Source organism: Schistocerca americana, chromosome 3 (assembly GCF_021461395.2).
Source record: "Schistocerca americana isolate TAMUIC-IGC-003095 chromosome 3, iqSchAmer2.1, whole genome shotgun sequence".
In the NCBI taxonomy this organism is placed as follows: Eukaryota; Metazoa; Arthropoda; class Insecta; order Orthoptera; family Acrididae; genus Schistocerca; species Schistocerca americana.
Genome location: NC_060121.1, coordinates 325300949 through 325327391, shown reverse-complemented (window position 1 = coordinate 325327391; position 26443 = coordinate 325300949). Strand labels below are relative to the sequence as shown.

The following is a 26443-nucleotide window of genomic DNA, read 5'->3' as shown; positions in this document are numbered from 1 at the left end:
ATAAGTCGTAGGGTCAGTGCTGCCTCACTTGTTCCAGTATTTCTACGGAATCCAAACTGATCTTCCCCGAGGTCGGCTTCTACCAGTTTTTCCGTTCGTCTGTAAATAATTCGCGTTAGTATTTTGCAGCCGTGACTTATTAAACTGATAGTTCGGTAAATTTCACATCTGTCAACACCTGCTTTCTTTGGGATTGGAATTATTATATTCTTCTTGAAGTCTGAGGGTATTTCGCCTGTCTCATACATTTTGCTCACCAGATGGTAGAGTTTTCCGAGGACTGGCTCTCCCAAGGCTGTCAGTAGTTCTAATGGAACGTTGTCTACTCCCGGGGCCTTGTTTCGACTCAGGTCTTTCAGTGCTCTGTCAAACTCTTCATGCAGTATCAAATCTCCCATTTCATCTTCGTCTACATCCTCTTCCATTTCCGTAATATTGCCCTCAAGTACCTCGCCCTTGTATAGACCCTCTATATACTGCTTCCACCTTTTGCTTTCCCTTCTTTGCTTGGAACTGAGTTTCCATCTGAGCTCTTGATATTCATACAAGTGGTTCTCTTTCCTCCAAAGGTCTCTTAATTTTCCTGTAGGCAGTATCTATCTTACACCTAGTCAGATAAGCCTCTGCGTCCTTACTTTTGTTCTCTAGCCGTGCCTGCTTAGCCACTTTGCACTTCCTGTTGATCTCATTTTTAAGACGTTTGTATTCCTTTTTGCCTGCTTCATTTACAGCATTGTCAAATACTGGATGAATATAGTCCGGGTATTTGTGCGCCGTCAGTTGCGCTGCCTGAACACAATCACAGAGTTCCTAACCGTAATACTTGCCTTGCTGTGTAAAACTTATAACGTAAGATTATATCTCTTAATGAGTAGATTACAACAGTATTTTAAATTTTTAAATTCAATCAATAGTTAGGGGAAATACTGGAAATCATATTATTTTTGCACCTGGAAACTATTACATAGGCAACCTGCAACTGGTACCTGTTTCCGGGAAAGTGGTTTTAGTAATACAGGTGGGCTGTTGTTCTATAACAACACTTACTGCTTACTAATACAGACTGCTCTTGCTTTGCCTGTAGATGACGGCGCCGTCGCGCGTCATGTTCCTGTGCTCGTGCCTGTTCATGCTGGGGATGCCCTTCCTGCGCCTGTCGTGCCACACGGAGGCCGAAGACGTGGTCGCCGTCTTCATCATGCTCACCACCGCTCCCTACTTCCTCTTCTTCTGCAGGTGAGCAAGCATGCGAGCTGGAACGCCAGTCTATTCTCGACGACCACTCTTCTGTCACTGAAAGCTAATCCTACAAACCTTGACTTCATGGAATGCATAAGGTCGGATGACGGCAACGTAAGACTTTTGAAACAGGTCGTCTTACAGAACAAACGTGTCTATGCGGCATACGGATTGTGTTCGCCATTTCCAACCGTACCGATCAATCCCACAGCACATCGTGTGTACCTTACATAATCCTACAATATTGTAAGGTACCCCTTATTAGCAGATAAGAGTGCATTTTACTTTATTTCGAGTTTTGCTGTTTCACATACGTGAATGTATCAGCGCCGCAATAAGTTCGGAATCAGGAGCGAGCGGTAGGTTCTCACGCTGACTAGCAGAGGCCGTTGGCCGGTGCGTTGAGGTACTGATGCGGAAATCGTTCGTAACGGCAGCAAAGAGATACGCATGGAAAGTACATTTATTCTGGCTCGAATCAATTAATTGGTATTACTTCATATTTGCTAACAAAAGTTACCTTTTACCACTCATGTATTGTCCGTCCCCTGTAGCTGAGTGGTTGCCGACACGGTACCGCAGCGTGTTCGGTCAGAGAGCCGGTTGGCGTCTGTAATAAAAAACACTGAGTGGAAGGATCAACAAACGAACTTGAACGGATGTCATGTGAAGTCCGCAACGACCAAACACAACGATCGAAAAAAAAGTGGTCAGCGCGACAGAATGCCAATCCTAAGGGTCCGGGTTCGATTCCCGGCTGGGACGGAGATTTTCTCCGCTCAAGGACTGGGTGTTGTGTTGTCCTAATCATCATCATTTCATCCCCATCGACACGCAAGTCGCCGAAGTGGCGTCAAATCGAAAGACTTGCACCCGGCGAACGGTCTACCCGACGGAAGGCCCTAGTCACACGACATTTACATTTACTCATACATTAGGAGGAGTCCAGTGGCCATAAATACAATACTATCTTTCAGTAATTTTACAATGCCAGTAAACGTTGATATTAATAAATAAATGAATAACTTTGGCATAACCGAAGATGTACGATCTTATACGAACTGTACCGACTGTACGCTGAAGTTACAGACTGTGCGCCATAGTCGGCAGTCAGCGATAGGATGCCTTTCGATCTGGTCATATGGTAGACCATGTTCTCGTACTGGTAAAAGTTTATAATTAGCGTGAACAAGTTGACTTTACGGTGTTACTCAAATAAATGTACCGTAATGGCATCCTGTATAAAACTTATTTGCCCATACGTAAAACATAGACAGTAGTATCATACTTTCAGAATCCGACATAAAGGGACATAAAACTACGAGAGCATCTTCACATAATAAGTAGAAAGAATTCCTATGCGGCGGCTCACTAAGTCATTCAAGGACGGACTGGCTGAATTATCGCAAAACTTGGGTGGGAAAGTGTGGCCAGTTATGCCTTCTGCCTATAATACCACCATCTACAGACTCACCAGCTAAACTGGGGATTTATACTAACACTGCAATAAATAGTAAATCAAACATAAATTTAGGAAGGGCAGCTAATCAAATTTTTACAGACATTAATAAGGGCTCATAGCCAATTCACTGTCATTAAACTTTGAAAAGACCCACTATATGCAGTTCAAAACTTCCAAGAGATTTCCTTCTAGTGTGTGTATAAAATATGATGACATGGAAATAGGAGAAGTTGAGAGTGTAAAATTCTTGGGATTACAACTTGATAATAAATTCAGTTGGGAGCGACATACTAACGAACTGCTAAAGCACCTAAACAAGTCTGTGTTTGCAATGCGAATGATGTCAGACATAGGAGATATAAATATAAAAAAACTGGCATATTTTGCTTATTTTCACTCCATTATGTCACATGGTATCATATTTTGGGGTAACTTCAAAAACCGAGAAAAATTTTTAGAGTACAGAAGCGTTTAACAAGAGTAATGTGTAGTGTAAATCCAAGAACATCATGTCGAACCCTATTCAAAGAATTGGGCATACTAACCACAGCTTCTTAGTATATTTGAAGTTTGTTGTAAGTAATACATCTCTTTTTCCAACTAACTGCTTAGTACACAGTATCAATACTAGGAATAAGAACAATATAAATAAAGATTTAAAATCACATACTCTTGCCCAGAAAGGAGTCCAGTATTCAGCAACGCATATTTTCAAAAGTTACCAGCGACCATTAAGAGTTTAGTTCCAGACAAGGCACAATTTAAACATAATTTAAAAGAATTTTTGGTTGCTAACCCCTTCTATTCCATCCATGAATTTCTCAACAAGTTCAGTAGGCCATTTTAATGAAAATTTATTATACTTTAATTTTTGACAATCTTGGTTGTAGCAGCCAAGTAACTACTTACTGTGCGAATTATGGATGTATGGAAAGAAGATATAAGTCTTAAGTCTGTAAATAGTGGAAGTTTAATTTTAAATCTCGTACATAATTTGACTGTTCTTTACTGAGGGTCATTGAGTGAATAATTTACTTTAATTTTTGACAGTACTTGGTTATAATAGCCAAGTAACTAGCTACTGTGTGAATGATGGATTTAATGAAATCAGATATAAGTATTAAACCTGTAAATATTATAAGTTTAATTTTAATTCTAAATATACTTTACTTATGAAAACTGAAAGTAATTTCATTTTCAGGGGCTTTAAGACAGTGGGACCCTTCGTGGTAATGATCTACAGGATGGTAATGGGTGACCTTCTTCGCTTTGTGTCGATTTACCTCGTTTTTGTCATGGGATTCTCTCAAGGTAATTTCAGATATCTACTTAATAAAATTAACGGGCATTCAGTAATTTGATCGTTTGATTATTAAGCCTACTAACATACTATTCTTTCAGCTTTCTAGAAACACACTATAATTAACATTTTTTGTATGGTTTACTTGCACAAATGATTTAGCCATGTGATGAAAGATACATAAGCATTGTTTTCGTATGTAACTTACTTCGTTGAGCTGGAAGCTAATTCTAAACAATATTAAAAGTCTGCATTTTTATGAAAACATACTGTCCGGCCGCAGTTTTACAATCTGACACAATAACATTCACGTTATTTTCATCTAGGAATTGAATCTCAATGTTTTGCAGCGTACTACATAATATTCCTGTCATTCGACAACCCGAACACCCCGGAAGGCGTGGACGACTCTGTCACCAACCCAATGCCCAGCCCGACGGAATCCATCATGGCGATGTTTCTCATGTCGCTAACGAATTTCGGCGATTACTTCGGCGCATTCGAGCGCACTGATCATGAACTGGAAGCTAAGGTGAGTGTTATGGAGCTTAAAATGTTGAACAGTTTGTAACATAAGTTTACTCCAAAAATGCATGTTGAACATGCACATGATGCTGAACGCTCAGCAACCAAGTGGAATTGTGCATACGGGACGCGTGCCTCAACGTGGTATAAGGCCGTGTCCTAAGTGAGCGACAGAAGCGAGCGACAGCGCACGACAGCTTCAGGTGACAAAACACAACCGCAGGTGTAGTTATGGAAGTGTCCTACGCGAGCGACATCTGTGTCGCTGCCTGTCTCCCGCTGCAACTGGCGACGTTTGAATTCAAACGTGTTTGAATCTTGTCGCTGCAGCACGCGCAAACAAAGAGCGACAGCCACGTGTCTTCTCGGCAAAGCAGGGTAGACGACGCTACGGTAGCTATGAATTACTTAACATCCGATTTTAAGAAAACTATTCGGTGAAAAATTTACTTCTTCCGTAACCTATAGCCTTAGTCCTCGCAGCGCGCTCCAGCGGCAGTTGGCTGTATCCGGATTGCAAATCAGACTGTTTACGGAATGAACGGGTGTAAAACTCCTGTGTCACCTCTACTAAAACGCAAATTTTCTCCCGTATCCATATGCCAGTCTTGTTGTTCTGTTTTGCGGTATACATAAACAGTTCCTGAAATTATTTGTATTGGAAGCGAAACATGGTTGATAAGCAGTTTAGACAAGAATGTGGTGCTTCAGAAGATTGCTGAAGATTATATGGGTAGATGACATAACTAATTAGAAGGTACGAAATAGAATTGGGGAGAAAAGAAACATGTGGCAAAAGAGATCGGTTGGTAGGACATATTCTGAGATATCAAGGAATCACCACTTTAGTATTGGAGGGAGATACTGGGAGAGGGGGGGTTTACAAGTCGCAGAAGGAGGCCTAGAGATGAATACTGTTAGTAGATTCGAAGGATTTAGGTTGCAGTTAGTTATTCGGAGATGAGGCTTGCACAGAATAAAGTAACATGCAGAGCTGCATCAAACCAGTCTTCGGACTGAAGAGCACAACAACAACACAAGTCTTGTACTACGTTGATGTAGGGAGGAGTAGCGTGTGACAGCGCTCCAGTCAGAATATTGGGATGTTACTTACACTATTCTCCTCCCTTCAGCCCGGGTCTTAACACGACAGTGTAGCTACTCTAACCAGGTGTCTTCAGCCAGGCGTTCAGTTCGCACTTTCGGGCTACATATGTGGGCGAGAGGCATGAAAGGGAAGCAGTGGTTGGGAAGGGAGTGAGACAGCGTTGTAGCCTATCCCCGATGGTATTCAATCTGCATATTGAGCAAGCAGTAAAGGAAACAAAAGAAAAATTCGGAGTAGCAATTAAAATCCACGGAGAAGAAATAAAAACTTTGAAGTTCGCCGATGACATTGTAATTCTGTCAGAGACAGCAAAGGACCTGGAAGAGCAGCTGAACGGAATGGACAGTGTCTTGAAAGGAGGATATAAGATGAACATCAACAAACGCAAAACGAGGATAATGGAGTGTAGTCGAAATAAATCGGGTGATGCTGAGGGAATTAGATTAGGAAATGAGAAGCTTAAATGCTATTTGGGGAGCAAAATAACTGATGATGGTCGAAGTAGAGAGGATATAAAATGTAGACTGGCAATGGCAAGGAAAGCGTTTCTGAAGAAGAAAAATTTGTTAACATCGAGTATAGATTTAAGTGTCAAGAAGTCGTTTCTGAAAGTATTTGTATGGAGTGTAGCCATGTATGGAAGTGAAACGTGGACGATAAATAGTTTAGACAAGAAGAGAATAGAAGCTTACGGAATGTGGTGCTACAGAAGAATGCTGAAGATGGGTACATCACATAACTAATGAGAATAGAATTGGGGAGAGAAGAGAAATTTGTGGCACAACTTGACTAGAAAAAGGGGTCGGTTGGTAGGACATGTTCTGAGGCATCAAGGGATCACCAATTTAGTATTGGAGGGCAGGAGGGTAAAAACCGTAGAGGGAGACCAAGAGATGAATACACTAAACAGATTCAGAAAGATATAGGTTGAAGTAGGTACTGGGAGATGAAGAAGCTTGCACAGGATGCCACAAATGTTGTCATTATAAAGAAGCACGAAATATGGAAAAGAAAGAATTGATGCTACTCAGTGAGTATTTCTCGATTAAGATTTTGGATTTGGATTGATGTGTGGAAAGAGACCAAACAGCGAGGTCATCGGACTCATTGGATTAGGGAAGGATGGGGAAGGAAGTCGGCCGTACCCTATCAAAGGAACCATCCCGACATTTGCCTGAAGCGATTTAGGGAAATCACGGAACACCTAAATCAGGATGGCCGGACGCGGGATTGAACCGTCGTCCTCCCGAATGCGAGTCCAGTGTGCTAACCACTGCGCCACCTCGTTCGGTCTCGATTAAGACGTCATCTCTAGCACGTAGTACTGAAACCATTCTTCAAGATGTGGACACCAACACGACAGATCACGACCGTGGTAGGCGATTCACACGTGAATATAAAATAAAATTTCTGCTGTAAAACAGCCACCGTTTCGTCCATCGTGAAACATGAACAGAAGACCTTTCCAATATTCTAGACAAGTACTACAAGGTAGCTGACTCGGAGATGTGCACCGATACTGCTCGTGAATTACTTCATTTATTGTCTTTCGCAACGGGCCCACACAGCCGTCTCAACACTACAAATGTTATACCACAGTTTGTTTTGACAGTACAGAGTACATGTTAGTTTAAGTCGTGCTCTCGTCCGAGTTTACATAGGCTTATAACAAAGCTCCGATTCCGACATAAAACAAATTTTACATCCGCAGCATACTGAAACGAGTAAATAAGACGAAAACGTAACACAGGATATACGGGATACCGAGAGGCAGCATGCTGTAAAAATCCTACTGATAACATAACAGGAAATGATGTATCGCCATTGGTACACATCTTGGATATTCCCAGTTCAGTCGACATTAGTGACTGTATAGGGAAAAGGGTCCAAAAGGGCAGAGAAGGGTACAATGTCATAGAGGCTTGCTTTTTTAAAAAAATTTGGCAGCTGACAGGACCGCAGTCTTTGGTTACCGTGATTGTTTGTAGTGGCTACACTTTGCCCACAACCAATTAGTCTTTCCCTGCTTCTATTTGGTGAGCTGCAATGCAGGAAACCATTTTCGAAGTCAACGGAACCAATATTTCTGTTAGAAATCTTCTAAAACTGTGCAGTGTTCGTTATTTGTGTGGAAGATTTACTGTTAGCGGGAGATCTTATAAAGAATAGTTTTTAACTCTGTAGCAATGTTTAAAATTGTGTGTATGTTACCTTTTAAGATTTCGACCAAAGAGGGCAAAAGACACAGGACTACGTTGGTTTTGCACTGCTGCGTCACATACCTCATCGATTACTGAAACGCAGTGTAACTGTTTATAGAAAAACCTATTAGAAATTAAAAATAGTAACTAACACACCAAATATTAGTTTTTACAACTCAGGTTTTAAGATTCTACGTTGCTGGAAATAACTGACCATAAATTTTGGTACATTTTACTAAAATGTGTAGTTAATTTGTTACGATTGCAGTTCTAACATTTACTTAATCTACAATATGTATTTGTGCTATATTTTATGCTTATACTAACAATTTAATAGCAGAAATAAAGGAATAACTCTGCTACGAGAAAATGTGTGTATTTTGCCCTGCCGAGTAGCCCAAAATGACAAACAAACTACTGAAATTGTGTATTCATAACGAAACTAATTATTTTATGTTGAATTCTTTATGCATGTTTTACTCTAGAAAAGTCAGTCTAATGTGAAATTGCATTTATATAATTGTAATTGGCATACATGAGCTGTGAAAGACAATTAACTTTTTAGTATGTCATTTTAGGTCACTCCCTATCTAAATTAACAATAAAATGTTGTTTTATCTTTCCTATAAGAATTGTTTCAAAAGGGTGCGTAAAGTTCAATGTGAAGTGCGTCACTTCAGCTTACTGTGTTTGAATGCGCGGCCTCTTGCGCGAAAAAGGCCCTCAGTTTATGGTCTTAAGGCGCGTTTACATTGAGCTCAGAACATGTTTTTGTTCGGAACATTGTGTGCAACTTGTACCCTCAGCATGGCAACATTGTTCGTTGTTCGTATTCCCGTTTACATTAGCGACCAACATTTCTACGTATTCGCATAGTCTGCTGGAGTGAACTGATAGGTTGCTTTGTGTATTCACGTCAAGAGATACGCTATGTCAAGTGAAGAGGAAGAATTAATGACATTTGGTGCTGCATTAATAATACTTAACGAAATAAACAGACGAAGAAAACGATGTAGTCGTCGTCGGTGGACCAAAACATACTATAGAAGACGTGGCGGGAATGACATGCTTTGTGAGCTGAATTTGGAAGCGGGTCTGACTTTCGCAACTTCAGTAGGATGTCACCGTCAGATTTTGAAATGTTGTTGAATATTATAGGACCAGTTGTTTCAAAGGAAGTCACAAATTTCAGAAATGCAATCCCTGTGAACCAAAGACTTGCCGTTACTCTTCGTTTTCTGGCATCAGGAGACTCCTATCAAAGCCAGCCATATCTCAAATAGTTCCATATCATCCAGGAAACGTAGATATTTAAATCCAAACCACTTCGTTTCGTAAAGTGTGTCAGTACTACATCCAGATTTTTTTACTTTCCTCTATTATTCTTTTCTCTCGTCAGTACTGAGACAAGAGAGATTTAATTTTTTTTGTCCACGTCACTGCTGCTGCTGCCAAGCGCCGCAGCAACTTTTTGTAATGAATCATGTTTGATTTTAGTATTTTTGTAACCTGCACAACGTACATTCCACAGGCACTCCTCTGCCTCATAGAGCGACATCAGCTGGAAAGTTTTGTCTCGTGACCACTCCATTTCAAATAAAAATGAAGGGACGTAAAATAAACGCACCACTACACTCCAGCAAAACAAACACCAAAACACTCACTGAGAGCAAACGAACAGTAGCGCTGCGTAGCGGAATTTAGTGGTAGCAGGCCACGAACAATGTTTCTTTGATCTCTGCCGACACAGCTGTGGAATACTGATTTTGTGTTGAGAACATGTTGCCAACATCGGTAGTCCATTACTAGCCACGAACAATGTTGCGAACTCAGTGTAAACGCGCCTTTAGAGAACTCATGAACGGTGTTTGATTACAATCCGCCTGCACACACAGCTGCTGTTCGTGATCTACATGGCGATCGTGGCCATCCTACTAGTGAACATGCTGATCGCCATGATGGGGAACACATACCAGAAGATCGCAGAGACGCGCAACGAGTGGCAGCGACAGGTAGGGCCAGCGCTGTCCGCTCTTCTGCTGTCGCCAGAGGAAGCAAATGTTCCCCCCGTTGTGACGTCACTTTGTGTTGCAGTGGGCGCGCATCGTGCTGGTCGTGGAGCGAGGCGTCAGTCCGGCGGAGCGACTCAAGAAGCTCATGTGGTACTCGCAGCCCATGTCCGACGGCCGGCGCGCTCTCGTACTGAGGCTACACCAGACGGTATGTAACCAGCAGAAGTTGCATGTCATCTGGCATCAATGTTCCAGCGTGACTACCGGCATCACCCACTTACCAAACTGCCAATGAGATGGCTCATGTTTGTTACTCGTGTTGCACACACACACACACACACACACACACACACACACACACACACTGTGCCCTTCCCCCTCTCACAGCAGACATCTCATGCCACGACTGTACAGGGTGTCTATAAAGTCCCGCTATTGTTTCAACTGAATCTCAATGTAGACAAGTGTAATGTGTTGCAGATACATAGAAAGAAAGTTCCCTTATCCTTTAGCTACAATATATCAGGTCAGCAACTGGAAGCAGTTAATTCCATTAGGAGTGATTTAAAATGGAATGATCATATAAAGTTGATCGTCGGTAAAGCAGATGCCAGACTGAGATTCATAGGAAGAATCCTAAGGAAATGCAATCCGAAAACAAAGGAAGTAGGTTACAGTACGCTTGTTCGCCCACTGCTTGAGTACTGCTCAGCAGTGTGGGATCCGTACCAGATAGGGTTGATAGAAGAGAGAGAGAAGATCCAACGGAGAGCAGCTCACTTTGTTACAGGATCATTTAGTAATCGCGAAAGTGTCAAGGAGATGATAGATAAACTCCAGTGGAAGACTCTGCAGGAGAGACGCTCAGTAGCCCAGTACGGGCTTTGTTGAAGTTTTGAGAACATACCTTCACCGAGGAGTCAAGCAGTATATTGCTCGCTCCTACGTATATCTTGCGAGGAGACCATGAGGATAAAATCAGAGAGATTAGAGTCTACACAGAAGCATACCGATAATCCTTTCCACGAACAATACGAGACTGGAATAGAAGGGAGAACCGATAGAAGTACTCAAGGTACCCTCCGCCACACACCGTCAGGTGGCTTGCAGAGTATGGATGTAGATGTAGATGTAGATGTAGGAGTCATAACATGGAGACAGATAATTGTGGTTTTTTCCATTTGTCCATTGTTGTGGATTTGACTTGGGAGTGCATCAAAATGGCGATAGGCCAGGAGAAGGCAGAATGTGGCGTCTGGTGTGAAGAGACCAAATCTGTGAAAACAATACTGTGGAACTATCACCGCTATTATGGGAGTGCACCACAGGCAAAAACAAGCATAATAAGGAAGTTCAAAAATCACTTGAAGCAGACAGGCAGTGTTCAAATGGTTCAAATGGCTCTGAGCACTATGGGACTTAACTTCTGAGGTCATCAGTCCCCGAGAACTTAGAGCTACTTAAACCTAACTAACCTAAGGACATCACACACATCCATGCCCGAGGCAGGATTCAAACCTGCGACCGGAGTGGTCGCGCGGTTCCAAACTGTAGCGCCTAGAACTGCTCGGCCACCCCAGCCGGCTACAGGCAGTGTCAAAGACCTTTGCCAAAGTGGATGTTCCCCTGTGTCTCAAGAACATCTTGACAGAGTGCATTCTTGATTTCAGTACAGTCCCCAGAAATTAATTCCTCATTCATCATGCACAGTATAGGAAGCAAGATCATCTGTCCATAAAGTGTTACATAAACAGCTATACCTTCATCCTTATGCAGTGCAGGTGGTCGAAGCATTGCAGATAAACAATAGTCCTCTGTAGTATGCATTCACTTGTTCCATGCTGGCCTCTTAGACACTGACGATGACTATGTGCAGCAAAATTAGCGTTTGGGGCTCCAAAATCCCACAGAACATACATGAATACATTCACGATAGGCTGAAGCTTCATGTTCGGTGTGGCCTAATGCACTGTAAGACTCTTCACATAGAAAACCATAACAGGAAAGGTCTAGCTGGAAACACTTGAACAGTTCTTTCTACCACAGATCAAAGGTCTGCAACTACCCATCACCTTTCAGCATGATGGAGTACCTTATCATTGAAATTTGAACATGTGGGATGTGCTGAATGACATATTTGCTGAGAGATGGTTTGGTCATAATGGTTTTATCCCATGACCCCAAGTACTCATAATGTCACAACGTTATCCTTTTTGTGTGACTTACATAAAGATTCATGAATAAATAACTCTAGACAACCTCACTGCTACCCTTTGTGCACAAATCAATGAATTAGTAAGGACTGTTGATGCTGCAGTGCTGACTTGTACCCTAATATCTCCATGATGTTCATCAGCAATAAGTGGTGCACACATGGAAATTCTGGTATAACAAAAAAAAAAAAAAAAAAAAAAAAAAAAAAAAAAAAAAAAAAAAAAAAAAAAAAAAAAAAAACTTTAAGATCTGTTATACAATTTTACTACACACTATGCTGCTCTACCTCTATTTTTTCTATTATTTTCTGATGTGAAAATGGGACTTTATGGGCACCCTATAGTATTGTTCTGAAGATTAACTACATCGGAAACCAGAATGAATTTTCACCCTTTAGCAGAGTGTCCACTGATTTGAAAATGAAGAGTGTATGCTAGAGTGTGACTCGAACCTGCGACCTTTGACAATCATGAACAAGTGCTCTTACAGACTGAGCTATCCAAGCCTGACTGACAGCTAACCCTCACAGATTTACTTACACCAGTACCTCTCTCCTACATACCTCGAAGGACTCCAGATCACGTCTTATGTGATCTGGGGCACGACTAGCACCCCTGGAAGAAAGAATATCACATATGACAAGAGGGAGTTTCTGACAGAAGCAAAGTTATGAGGGCAAGCCATGAGTCGTGCTTGGATAGTTCAGTATACAAGAAACTTTTATTGGTGAACCAAGATCAATTTGTGGCAGTGCTACACTGAAGAAGGGTCACCAATCTCTGTGTGCAGAAACCTTACCTTGTGGTACCATGTTAAGTACCCTCTGCCATGCACTTCACAGTGGTTTGCAGAATATGCACTTATAAATTGATGCATATGTAGATCTGAAGAGCAATACAGTTTAAATGTATCAGTGCTCCAAAACCAATATTTACACCTTGATTTCACAAAGATTCCAAGATTTGACAACTGGGATAAAAAATGTGTATTGCTAAAGGTCAACACATTCTCTCCAGCTGCTGGAGGCCAGGAAACTTCACAGAGACAAAACAGGATAACAGTTTAATGTCAGTAGGTCAAAAGTTACACAAAAACCCAACATTATCGTATGTGACAAAAACAGTTTTTGCAGCAAAAGTCTCTGTCACAATTTCGCAAGTCAGAACTGATATTACACATTGATTATATATTGTTAATCTCAAATACATTAGAGATTGATCTTGAAAACTGCTAAGAGTAGCCATTAAGTTTTAATTATGGTGTGTAAAAAGTAAAGGTATGTAACTGCAGTTTTTTTAGTGTTACCAGATAATGCACATAAAAAGCAAATTATAACAGAAGCATATCGTCAACATTTCCTACAAAGTTATGGAAAGCTGTCAATATGAAGTGTCAGTGGAAGCTGTCAAAAGTGGTATTTTTTCTCCACAAGGACTCCCCAACCCTTTCTGCACAGGACTCACATGCTGCCTCTTTAGGCTATCAAATTTTTCATTAGCATCTGTATTCTCCTGCCATAGACCCAGTGAATTCTTCCACTTTCCTCAGATGAAGGAACAGTTGTTTGGGATGCATTTCCAGGATGATAACGAGGTGGTTTTTGAGATATAAATATTTCCTGAACAGCGAGAACGCATACATCTACAGCCAAGGTCTTCAATTTATCCATCAGTTGCAAAAATGTGTCACATTGAAGAGTGAATATACAGTACTAAAACCATTACCAGTTTCTATGGTCTTAGCTTGAATTTTTCCTAGATGATAATTAAAACTTAATGATCATCTCTCGTATGTACATGTCATAAAATCTAATGTGCAGCCACGCTGATATCCCTTGGCATGATAGGCAGTGCATAGTTATTGGTGTGCTCATGTCTGGTGCCACATTGATTGTTATGAAGGCTATTTGACAGTTGGCAATGATTTTTCAACTAATGATTTAAGATACCATAATAATTTTTTACTAAGTGTGACAGTACCCGTATATGATTAAAACAATTCACATACATTGTGACTACTTATGTCATAAGAGTAACTGAAAATTTCATAGAAGGCTATACGGTATTGTTACACCATATATAAATACTCCTATGTATAATAATCCGCAGGATATGTGATGTGTTTGTTGTAGTGGCCTCAAGCTATTTTTATCCACAAATGGAGACAAAGAAATGTGTTGTTACTGTATAAGACAATATCATGCCTCTCACCATACTGCAACTCAATGAAAGTTTTTTCTACCAACACCTCAGCCAATGCCTATAATACTGCATTTTAAGAAAGCCTACCCCTGAAACATCTTGATTGCTCTAGTTCAAATGTATAGGATTTTTCAGTTATGAATGTTACACTGCATGCACTGTTTTCTAGTTAGCTGGTTTTCCCACTTTGCTACATCTCATTATGCCACTTTACAGCCTCACTTTTAAATGACAATAAATTCCTTATAAACTATGCATCCTATCTATAATTCATTTGAGCTTTTATATTATGATGCAGAAGACCATAACAGTTTGTCAGTAGGCACCAAGCAGGTAACTGGAAATCTCCAGATAGTGAAAAACAAAGTTTATGTATAACTTAATTCATTAGAAAGTCGCAATTCCACTAATACTTATCACTGCACTTCAGCAATCCAATTTACTGAAAATGCGAGATTTGACAACTGGACTGTACACATATAATGCTACAAATCTCAATTTAACCTCCGACTCACTCTTTCATATGTAGTCAAACGTTTGTTGATATCTAATAAGCCTCGGGTTCAAGGCTAACACTACACAACTGAAAATCTGAAAAAGATGCAGTATCACCTTATTTGTAATCTGAGACTGCATTCACATTGTTCTTCTTGCCTTTGAAGACACTATAAGAAGATCATAATGGAGGCCATCATCCTTGTACTCATATTTAACTAAATGAGATAGAAAATTACTAAAAAAGAAAGAAACAATAGCTCTGGCAGAAATGGCAACAGTTTAAAATCACTGGCCACCAAATTCAGTGATTACTTCCTTAGAGTGGCAGTGAACACAATACATAGTAATAAACAACCAAATGCAGATGCATTGGATTTGCTTGTGCAGACTGACACTGCGAACACCATCTGTGGACATAAGTTTCAAAAATACAGTTCCAAAGGAGATTATAGAATTCGTCAAGCCACTAAATTATCATAATTCTGCCAGCTATGATGGTGTTTCCAGTAGAAAATTTCTGCTAACTTAGTAGCATTACCCTTAAGCTATCTTTGTAACCTATCAATCACTTGAGGTATATTTCCTAATAGACTTAAATATGTTGCAGTGATGCCCATCCACAAAATTGGATATAAGCAAAACAACTCTAGTTACATATCTACATCATTGCTTCCAACCTTTCAAAAGCAAAAAGGGGCCTATGATAGAATGCTGGCTCAGTTAAGTCAGCAACGTTTGTTGACTATCTCTCAGTTATGTTTTCATTGAGAATTGTCAACAGAGGAACACAAATGATGTGATAGCCAATTTGAGCAACACAAATTATCCTGTTGGTGTATTCTACTTGCCTGCTTCTCTGAGGTTATGTACTCTGGTCAGAAGATATTAAACAGTCTCCCATCTAACATACAGCAAGAAACTGGAAAACCCTACCAGACAATAAAAAAAATTGAAAAGCTGCCTCATTAGCTGTTCTATCAACAGAATATTTGAATATCTAGATTCAACAGTTCTAATGTTCTGTTAGCTATAAGGCAAATATCAGTGTACATTGTAAAGCTGCATGAAAAGAAGTGATGTTCTGTAAATAGTACTAGTATTTTCGTATGAAGTTATAAGCAGCAGTTATTTAATAAAACTGAGAAGGTAGGAGCATTTAAAAAACAAGAGAAAAAAGAAAAATAGTAGCACCTCTCTTTCTAATTTATTGAACTAAATTTAGATTGCATGAGCATGGATAGTATTAAGTTGTATAGTGTTGTTGTTGTTGTTGTTGTTGTTGTGGTCTTCAGTCTTGAGACTGGTTTGATTCAGCTCTCCATGCTGCTCTATTCTGTGCAGGCTTCTTCATCTCCCAGTGCTTACTGCAACCTACATCCTTCTGAATCTGCTTAGCGTATTCATCTCTTGATCTCCCTCTATGATTTTTACCCTCCAATGCTAAATTTGTGATCCCTTGATGCCTCAGAACATGTCCTACCAACCGGTCCCTTCTTCTTGTCAAGTTGGGCCATAAACTCCTCTTCTCCATGATTCTATTCAATACCTCCTCATTAGTTATGTGATCTACCCATCTAATCTTCAGCATTCTTCTGTAGCACCACATTTCGAAAGCTTCTATTCTCTTCTTGTCCAGAATATTTATCGTCCATGTTTCACTTCCATACATGGCTACACTCCATACAAATACTTTCAGAAATGACTTCTTGACACTTAAATCTATACTCGATGTTAACAAATTTCTCTTCTTCAGAAACGCTTTCCTTGCCATTGCCAGTCTACATTTTATATCCTCTCTACTTAGACCATCATCAGTTATTTTGCTCCCCAAATAGCAAAACTCCTTTACTACTTTAAGTGTCTCATTTCCTAATCTAATTCCCTCAGCATCACCCGACTTAATTCGACTACATTCCATTATCCTCGTTTTGCTTTTGCTGATGTTCATCCTATATCCTCCTTTCAAGACACTGTCCATTCCGTTCAACTGTTCTTCCAAGTCCCTTGCTGTCTGTGACAGAATTACAATGTCATTGGCGAACCTCAAAGTTTTTATTTCTTCTCCATGGATTTTAATACCAACTCCGAATTTTTCTTTTGTTTCCTTTACTGCTTGCTCAATATACAGATTGAATAACATCGGGGAGAGGCTACAACCCTGTCTCACTCCCTTCCCAACCACTGCTTCCCTTTCATGTCCCTCGACTCTTATAATTGCCATCTGGTTTCTGTACAAATTGTAAATAGCCATTCGCTCCCTGTATTTTACCCCTGCCACCTTTAGAATTTGAAAGAGAGTATTCCAGTCAACATTGTCAAAAGCTTTCTCTAAGTCTACAAATGCTAGAAACATAGGTTTGCCTTTCCTTAATCTTTCTTCTAAGATAAGTCGTAAGGTCAGTATTCCAATATTTCTATGGAATCCAAACTGATCTTCCCCAAGGTCGGCTTCTACTAGTTTTTCCATTCGTCTGTAAAGAATTTTAGTTAGTATTTTGCAGCTGTGGCTTATTAAGCTGATTGTTTGGTAATTTTCACATCTGTCAACACCTGCTTTCTTTGGGATTGGAATTATTATATTCTTCTTGAAGTTTGAGGGTATTTCGCCTGTCTCATACATCTTGCTCACCAGATAGTAGAGTTTTGTCAGGACTGGCTCTCCCAAGGCTGTCAGTAGTTCTAATGGAATGTTGTGTACTCCCGGGGCCTTGTTTCAACTCAGGTCTTTCAGTGCTCTGTCAAACTCTTCATGCAGTATTGTATCTCCCATTTCATCTTCATCTACATTCTCTTCCATTTCCAGAATATTGTCCTCAAGTATGTCGCCCTTGTATAGACCCTCTATATACTCCTTCCACCTTTCTGCTTTCCCTTCTTTGCTTAGAACTGGGTTTTCATCTGAGCTCTTGATATTCATACAAGTGGTTCTCTTTCCTCCAAAGGTCTCTTTAATTTTCCTGTAGGCAGTATCTATCTTACCCCTAGTGAGATAAGCCTCTACATCCTTACATTTGTCCTCTAGCCATCCCTGCTTGGCCATTTTGCATTTCCTGTCGATCTCATTTTTGAGACGTTTGTATTCCTTTTTGCCTGCTTCATTTACTGCATTTTTATTTTTTCTCCTTTCATCAATTAAATTCAATATTTCTTCTGTTATCCAAGGATTTCTACTAGCCCTCATCTTTTTACCTACTTGATCCTCTGCTGCCTTCACTACTTCATCCCTCAGAGCTACCCATTCTTCTTCTACTGTATTTCTTTCCCCCATTTGTGACAATTGTTGCCTTATGCTCTCCCTGAATCTCTGTACAACCTCTGGTTTAATCAGTTTGTCCAGGTACCATCTCCTTAAATTCCCACCTTTCTGCAGTTTCTTCAGTTTTAATCTATAGCTCATAACCAATAGATTGTGGTCAGAGTCCACATCTGCCCCTGGAAATGTCTTACAATTTAAAACCTAGTTCCTAAATTTCTGTCTTACCATTATATAATCTGTCTGATACCTTCTAGTATTTCCAGGATTCTTCCATGTGTACAACCTTCTTTTATGATTCTTGAACCAAGTGTTAGCTATGATTAAGTTATGCTCTGTGCAAAATTCTACAAGGTGGGTTCCTCTTTCATTTCTTTCCCCCAATCCATATTCACCTACTATGTTTCTTTCTCTCCCTTTCCAGTCACCCATGACTATTAAATTTTCGTCTCCCTTCACTACCTGAATAATTTCTTTTATCTCATCATACATTTCATCAATTTCTTCATCATCTGCAGAGCTAGTTGGCAAATAAACTTGTACTACTGTAGAAGGTGTGGGCTTCGTGTCTATCTTGGCCACAATAATGCGTTCACTATGCTGTTTGTAGTAGCTTACCTGCACTCCTATTTTTTTATTCATTATTAAACCTACTCCTGCTTTACCTCTATTTGATTTTGTATTTATAACCCTGTATTCACCTGACCAAAAGTCTTGTTCCTCCTGCCACCGAACGTCACTAATTCCCACTATATCTAACTTTAACCTATCCATTTCCCTTTTTAAATTTTCTAACCTACCTGCCCGATTAAGGGATCTGACATTCCAAGCTCCGATCCATAGAATGCCAGTTTTCTTTCTCTGATAACGACGTCCTCTTGAGTAGTCCCCACCCAGAGATCCAAATGGGGGACTATTTTACCTCCTGAATATTTTACCCAAGAGGGCGCCATCATCATTTAACCATACAGTAAAGCTGCATGCCCTCAGGAAAAATTAAGGCTGTAGTTTCCCCTTGCTTTTAGCCATTCACAGTACCAGCACAGCAGGACCGTTTTGGTTCGTGTTACAAAGCCAGATCAGTCAATCATCCAGACTGTTGCCCCTGCAACTACTGAAAAGGCTGCTGCCCCTCTTCAGGAACCACACATTTGTCTGGCCTCTCAACAGATACCCCTCTGTTGTGGTTGCACCTACGGTACGGCCATCTGTATCGCTGAAGCACGCAAGCCTCCCCACCAACGGCAAGGTCCATGGCATAGTGATAGTTTATTGTTAACACAGTATGTCAGTTAAGATGGAATGATTTCCTTGCCTTTTGTTACTGTATGCCTTAACTTGTTCCACATCCGTGAAAGTTCTTCTTCTTGATGGGGTCTAGAGAATGTGATGAATGAATTAATGACTGAATGAACAGATAGATTTTTAATCTCTTTTCAACTAGGTTTAAAATTGCCAGGGGCTCACAAAACAAAAACTAAACAATGGAAAATCCAGGATGGAATGTAACAACATAATGAAAAGGATAGTTGCTACTCACCATATAGCAGAGATGCTCAGTCACAGAAAGGCACAACGAAAGACTCTCGGAAAGTTGATTTCGGTCAACAAGACCTTTGTCAAAAATAGACAACATACGCACATGCACACACTCACACAAACTCAACTCACACACACATGACCACAGTCTCTGGCAGCTGCCATCTCAGCTATGCAGTGAGTAGCAACTGTCTTTTCATTATATTATTTAAAAAACTAACATTTTTCACAATTCCATTGATTACAAAAATACGGGTATCATATCTGAAATAAATGATACATGGAACCTATACTGGGAAAATATTTATTGACACAATTATGTTGAATGTGTATACTTCTGAGCCTTTATCTAAATAAACAACACAAAAAATATGCTTCTTGGACTGTCTCCCAAGACTAATCAATTAACACCACAGAAATTATATATTTTTTGAGACAAATTACTTTGGCAAGGTAGAAAAATGAAACAGTCTTGCAAATTGTCAATAACTGGAAAAAAAATTATCATGTACCCTGCTGGAGGATATAACAACAAAACATAGAAGAAAAGTAAAAGTTCCAACAAGCCACTATGGAGCACACTCCTCATGAACACTAAGTCTGTGTCAAGCATGAGTGATGTTCCTAGCTACAATCACCAAAACAATGACAGCCCAGATGAACTGAGTTGGTAGAGTCTGGCCCAGGGCATGCAACATCTTGGTTGAAGAGTGCAGTGGACACAGATGGGACAGTGACTGTGGTGGTGGCTCTGGTGAATTTCATCAGCACTGGGCTGCAATGTCACCACCTTGTGCTGTCCCAGCATGAGCTTAAATCCTTGATGTGTGGAATACTATGCCTTTCTAATTGGCTGCTCAGGTGAGTCATGGAAGCACAACACAGTCTTGAGCAGCCCACACTGATGCTAACTGCGCGCAATGATTGAAATTTTGGTGTGGCCACTGGCATTGTCCTCTGACAATGTATTTGCTGACTTCTTGGCCTTGCCACAGTTTGAGTGGTGCCATGGGTGTTTGAATTGTACAGCCAGAAAACATTCACTCATGAGTGCTCCACAGTAGGTGTGTCACAGCAACAAGCACAAATTTTCTTATTTCAGATAGAATTATGTTTTTCTTTCTTTTCCCAGAACAGCAGTTCTGCATGAGACAAATCCTGTAACATAACCCTTTTATAAGTCCGGCAAGAAATTCTGAAGTAAAAATACAATGAGTATGGGGATTTTTGTGCTGTTTTTGTGGATAGTTAATTAAAGTGCCACGTAGCAGTTTACTCTACTCTCCATCAAAAATGATGTGATCATAATGTATTACTTGTCTTGATGGTGCTATTTTACTTGGAAGTTATTTGAAGAGAAAAAGGTATATGTACCACCATGTACTGTCACTCTTTGCTTAGTACAATTTGCCTAAAAGCCAGGATTGAATCTGTCTCATGTACAATAATTCCCAGATCTCTTTCATTATGTGATTATCCAAGTTCAATTGATTTTAAACACTGCCCTATACTGTTTATTTTGAATTAATACTTTGAAAGCTATGAAAGTAAATAACAATAAAAGTGCACACACACTTGAACTAGATACTTCACAAGTGAATTACAAAATCTCATGGGATTGCAGTCACTGCAGCTCTATGCTCACCATACCAGCTAGGTTAACAGCTACAGGAATGGGTGTGCAAGAGTAGTGAGAAACATCATTATGTTGAGCTTGTACTCCATGGTATGAAACTGAGAGTCTCTGCTACACCAAAGTGGCATGAAACTTCAGCTGTTGAACACAAATATAAAAATGGTGGAAACTAACATATTGAACACTGAAAGGGATCAAATTGAAAATATAGTTGCTTAAGCTTTGGAGGTTTCAATTTTAGAATTAATATAATAATTATATGGGGAGTGGGCTGCACCCTACAATACACCTGTGGGGACTGATGACCTCAGATGTTAAGTCCCATAGTGCTTAGAGTCGTTTGAACCAAATACACCCCCCACCCCTCCCTCCACACTAGCTGTCTGTGCAAGAACTTAAGATGGCAGCTATACTTTTCAAATTGGTTACAGTTGTTTCATAAAGAAAGACATGTACTATGAGTCTCTTGTGAAAACGCCTAGTTGCTTAAAAGGTTGCCTACAAATAGTTCTACATGGTAGGCTTGTTGTTGATGTTTGTTTAATGAACAGGCAGGTGTAATTCTTATCAAAGTGTTGGCCTCAAATAATAAAGTGCAAAATCAGAGACTTTCCAACAATTTCATCACATAAATCAACAATAATACCTAGCATAAAAGGTTCTGAACTTTAATCAGTAATATGTGAATTAGAACTGAAGCTATTTAGTAGAACCCTTTTGAATGTTTCTGTTTTACTTTTGCCTTTTTCTCATTTATTTTGCCAATTTACAGGAGGAAGACAAAGAAGAAATGAAGGAGATCCTGGAGATGAAGCGTACACATGATCGCATGGTTAAAAAACGTCAGCGTGGTATTCATAAAGGATTGTCAGCCACTCCCAGCCCAAAGAGGCTCGTCCTTTAGTGTGATGGGTAGAAAACTCTGCACCAGCACCACATGTGACATACAGTGAGAGAAAAAAGTTTGTGAATATTCCTCACGCAAGTAATAAAACTGTATATTGTATAATCAAACATAATAAGAAACCTGGAATTTTATGTCCAGTCATATTTCTGTTAACTAACTAACAAAATGTTTCTGTTGACTAACTAACAGCATGTTTACGGTGTTAAACTTGACTATAAATATTTCTAGCACAGATTGTAGTCAACAACCAACCAAGAACAGGGAGTGTTTACTTTAAACTAAGAGATAATAGGTGTAATATCCAAGATAGTGCATTTATAAATGTTTAAATCAGGTAATTACATGATGTCTGACTTTATGATTTTATGCCTACAAATCATTTGTTGTTTCACTATAATAAATTTATCAAGTCCTGTGCAATAAAAACTGAATGTACATAACCAAATCTATGTGCTGTAGTTGATGGGCTACTGACCACTTTCCTGGCTGTTGTCAGTTTCCCAGACCTTGGAGTCAAACTTCTCACTCAAGTAGCTCCTCAGTCAGCATCATGAGATGAGTGCACCCATTATAGTCCATCAACCAAAGAAAAATCCCTGTCAGTACCAGGAATTGAACCTACATGCTCCTCACTCTGATCACTTAGTTTTGGAGACCAATTTGTATGCATGTAGAATACAATTAAAGAAAGTTGCACATTCAGTCTGGTGCAGTACGCCAATGCTCTATGTTGAAATTGGTGGTGGGCAGGGGAAGGGGGAAGGGGAGGAGGAGGGGGAAGCGAGTGGACATTGTCTTAGGACAGGTTTGCGCTACGGTCGCTGGTTCGAATCCTGCCTCGGGCATGGATGTGTGTGATGTCCTTAGGTTAGTTAGGTTTAACTAGTTCTAAGTTCTAGGGGACTAATGACCTCAGCAGTTGAGTCCCATAGTGCTCAGAGCCATTTTTTTAGGACAGGTTTGAAGCAGCCCACCATGATTCCTTCCCTGTGGCAACTTCTTTCTCTCAGAGTAGCACTTGCACTTTGTTGAATATATTCTAATCTCTGTCTTCCCCTACAGTTTTTATCGTCCACATCTCTATCAAGTCCCATATTATTAACAATTGTCCTATTATCTTGCTTCCATTCTAGAGCAAAATGTTGGAACTTCCTGTCTGGTGTCTTTACCTTTCTGAAGGCTAAACTGATCATCAGCTAATAGGTCCAAACATTTCTTTTACTTTTTTCTGCTTGTTATTCTTGTCAGCAACCTGAATGACTGTGCAATAGTTCTTGCATTTATTTGCCCTTGCTATCTTTGAGAGTATCTAGATCATATTTTGCCGTAAATCTGATGGTATGTCTCCAGATTAATGAATCCTGTAAATCAGTTTGTATAGTCATGTGACTGTCACTCCTCCCAACAACTTTAGAAATTCCAAAGAAATATTATCTATGCCTTTTGCCTTGTTTCATGGCAACACTTCCAAAGCTCTGTTAAACTGTAATACCAAATGCTGTATGTCTTCCATGTTGACTCCCATTTCTGCCTCTATCAAGTTATCAGACAGATCGTGCCCTGCACAGAAGCCTTCAATGTACTTTTTCCACATACCATTCTCTCCTCTGGGCTTAACAGTGGAATTCCTCTTGTACTCTTAATAGTGACATCTCTGCTTTTTAATTTGACCAAAGATTACTTTCACCTTTCTTTGGGCTGAATCAACCCTTCCCTTTGATTTTAAATTCACTGAAGGCTGTTTACACTTTTCTATATGCCAAACCAGTCCTTCCAATGACCATCTCATTTTGATTTCTTTGTCTTTTCCCTGCAGCCACTTTATCGTGGTTTTCTTTCGTTGCTAATTGACTTATATTGCTATATTCACGTCTCTTCTTGGCCACTTTTGTACTTTCTTCTCACTCTGATCAGTTGAAGTATTGTGATCTCTCACATTTTCTCTACACAGTTGATTAATAGTGTGATTCCAGATGTTTTGCACAGTACCCACCTACATCTGTATCTACATTGTACTCTGCAAACCAGTGTGAGGTACATGGCAGAGGGTAGGTTATCATTGTCTCAGTTATTAGTGTTTCTTCCTGTTCCATTCATGTATGGAGCATGCGAACAATGATCACTTGAATGCCTCTTTGCATGTAGTAATTATTCTAATCTTATCTTCACAATCCCTATGTGAGTGATATGTAAGGATTGTAGAATACTCATACAGTAATCATTTAAAGCCAGTTCTTGAAACTTTGTTAATAGATTTTCTCAGGATAATTTGCATCTATCTTCAAGTGTCTTCCAGTTCAGCTCCTTCAATATCTCTGTGACACTCTCCCACAGATTAAACAAACCTGTGACCATTCATGCTACCCTTCTCTGTATACATTCAATATCCGCTGTTAGGCCTATCTGGTACAGGTTCGACACACTTGAGCGATATTCTAGATCCAGTTGCATGTGTGGTTTGTGTGCAATCTCCTTTGTAGATTGATTGTGTTTCGCCAGTATTCCACCAATACACTGAAGTCTACCACCTGCTTTACCCATTACTGAACCTATGTAATTATTCCATTTCATATTCCTACAAAGTTTTACACCCAGGTTTTGTATGACTTAGCCAATTCCAACAATAACTCATTGATATTATAGTCTTAGGATACTACATTTTTTCGTTTTGTGAAGTGCAAAATTACATTTCTGAACATTTAAACCAATTTTTGAATCTCTGCACCACTTTGAAATCTCATCAACATCTGACTGAATGTTTATGCAGCTTCTTTCAGATAGTACTTCATTATAGATAACTGCTTCACCATCACACACTGTCAGATGCCTTGCAGAGTATGGATGTAGATGTAGATGTAGAAAATTAGGCCATAGCTCAAGACAGACTCAAACATGGCATGGTACACCATCTTCAAGATATCTATTCTGGCTGTGTCTTTTGATGATCTTTGTAGATAACAGGTTTTATTAAGCTTTTGTGACAGTGCCTCAATATGTGGTTTCCAATTTAGAGTGTTACTGATGGTAAGTCCAAGAAATTTGGTGTCCTGCATGTTTGTAATGTCATCTTTGCCAATAACTATAATTGCATTGAAGGGAGTAAGATTTTGTCTAGTGTGGAAGTTCATACTCATGGTTTTTTGAGTCTTTATGAGTAGTCTATTTGCATCAAACCATGATTGTAATTGACATGTAGTTTCATTGACTGGATCTTGCAATGTGTCACCTCTATTGGTTATCAGGATATTTGTGTCATCAGCATACAGGAAGGAGCTTGTATTTGGTATGTGTTCTGGGAGATCATTTTTTGAACAATATGAAAAGAACAGGGTCAAGAACAGATCCCTGAAGGATGCCATTTGTTGTATGTGGTGTATCTGACCTGCAGTGCCTGGATGTCTTCAATTTTCTTATTTCTGCATATTGCTTTCTTTCACTAAGGTAGCTGCACCTCTAATCCCATACTTCTGGAGTTTCATAAGAAGCAGCTTGTGTTCAACCATGTCAAATGCCTTGGAGTGATCAAGAAATATACCAACAGCACGTTGTTTATGGTCAACAAAACTTGAGCACTTTTCTAGAAATGCGTACAAAACGTGTGTGGTGGACCTAGTTTTCTGAAATCCGTACTAGGAAGATGTGATTATGTTGTTAGAATTTCAAAATATTTCTAATCTAATTGACCTACAGTACTCAAATTTTTTGAGAAGGCAGATAGTATAGCAATTGGCTTATAGTTTGCTACATCCGTTTTCTCTCCCTTCTTATAGAGAGGTATAATTTTAGCAAGTTTTAGCTGGTTTGAAAATGTTCCCTCTAGAAGTAAGGTATTTATGATATTTGACAGGGGTCCACTGATGTAATTTGAACACTTATGAAGAAAGTAGCAGGGTATCATATCATGCCCTGCAGAATAAATCTTTTTAAACCTTTTTTTTTAATAATATCTTAAATTTCATATGGTGCTGTAGGAGATAGGAAAAAGGAGTTCATAGGAGTACTGTTTTAGAGAAGAGAGTGTACAGTGTTTGGAGAGTTAGTCAGGAGATTAGTGGGAAGAGAGTGTACAGTATTTGAAGAGTTGGTTAGGAGATTTGTGGAAATTTCTGAAAAATAACTGATGAATTCACCGTCAATTTTATGCGCATTTTCAGTCTTTTCTCCTTCTTTATTTAGTGTGATTTTGTCCTCTATCCTTAACTTTATACCAGTCTGTTCATTTAGTATGTCCCAGATGGTCTTACATTTGTTGGAAGAGCACGTAATTGTTTTATCATTATGGCCTTTTTAGCCCATTTGATAACTCTCATGTATGTTGTTTTGTAATTTTTATAGTACACCTTGAACT

The 26443-nt window shown here is 39.6% G+C and overlaps 1 protein-coding gene across 1 annotated transcript in view; it reads left to right on the top strand.

Moving 5' to 3' along the window:
- The window catches only part of LOC124606056 (transient receptor potential cation channel subfamily V member 5), a 339427-nt gene extending 317335 nt beyond the window's left edge, over window positions 1-22092 (top strand). Inside the window, exons 13-18 of the mRNA XM_047138016.1 lie at window positions 1085-1236; window positions 3903-4012; window positions 4352-4533; window positions 9731-9847; window positions 9930-10055; window positions 21961-22092. Of these exons, the coding sequence (XP_046993972.1) occupies window positions 1085-1236; window positions 3903-4012; window positions 4352-4533; window positions 9731-9847; window positions 9930-10055; window positions 21961-22092 (819 nt within the window). The remainder of the gene's footprint in view (window positions 1-1084; window positions 1237-3902; window positions 4013-4351; window positions 4534-9730; window positions 9848-9929; window positions 10056-21960) is intronic.
- Window positions 22093-26443: the final 4351 nt, after the last annotated feature.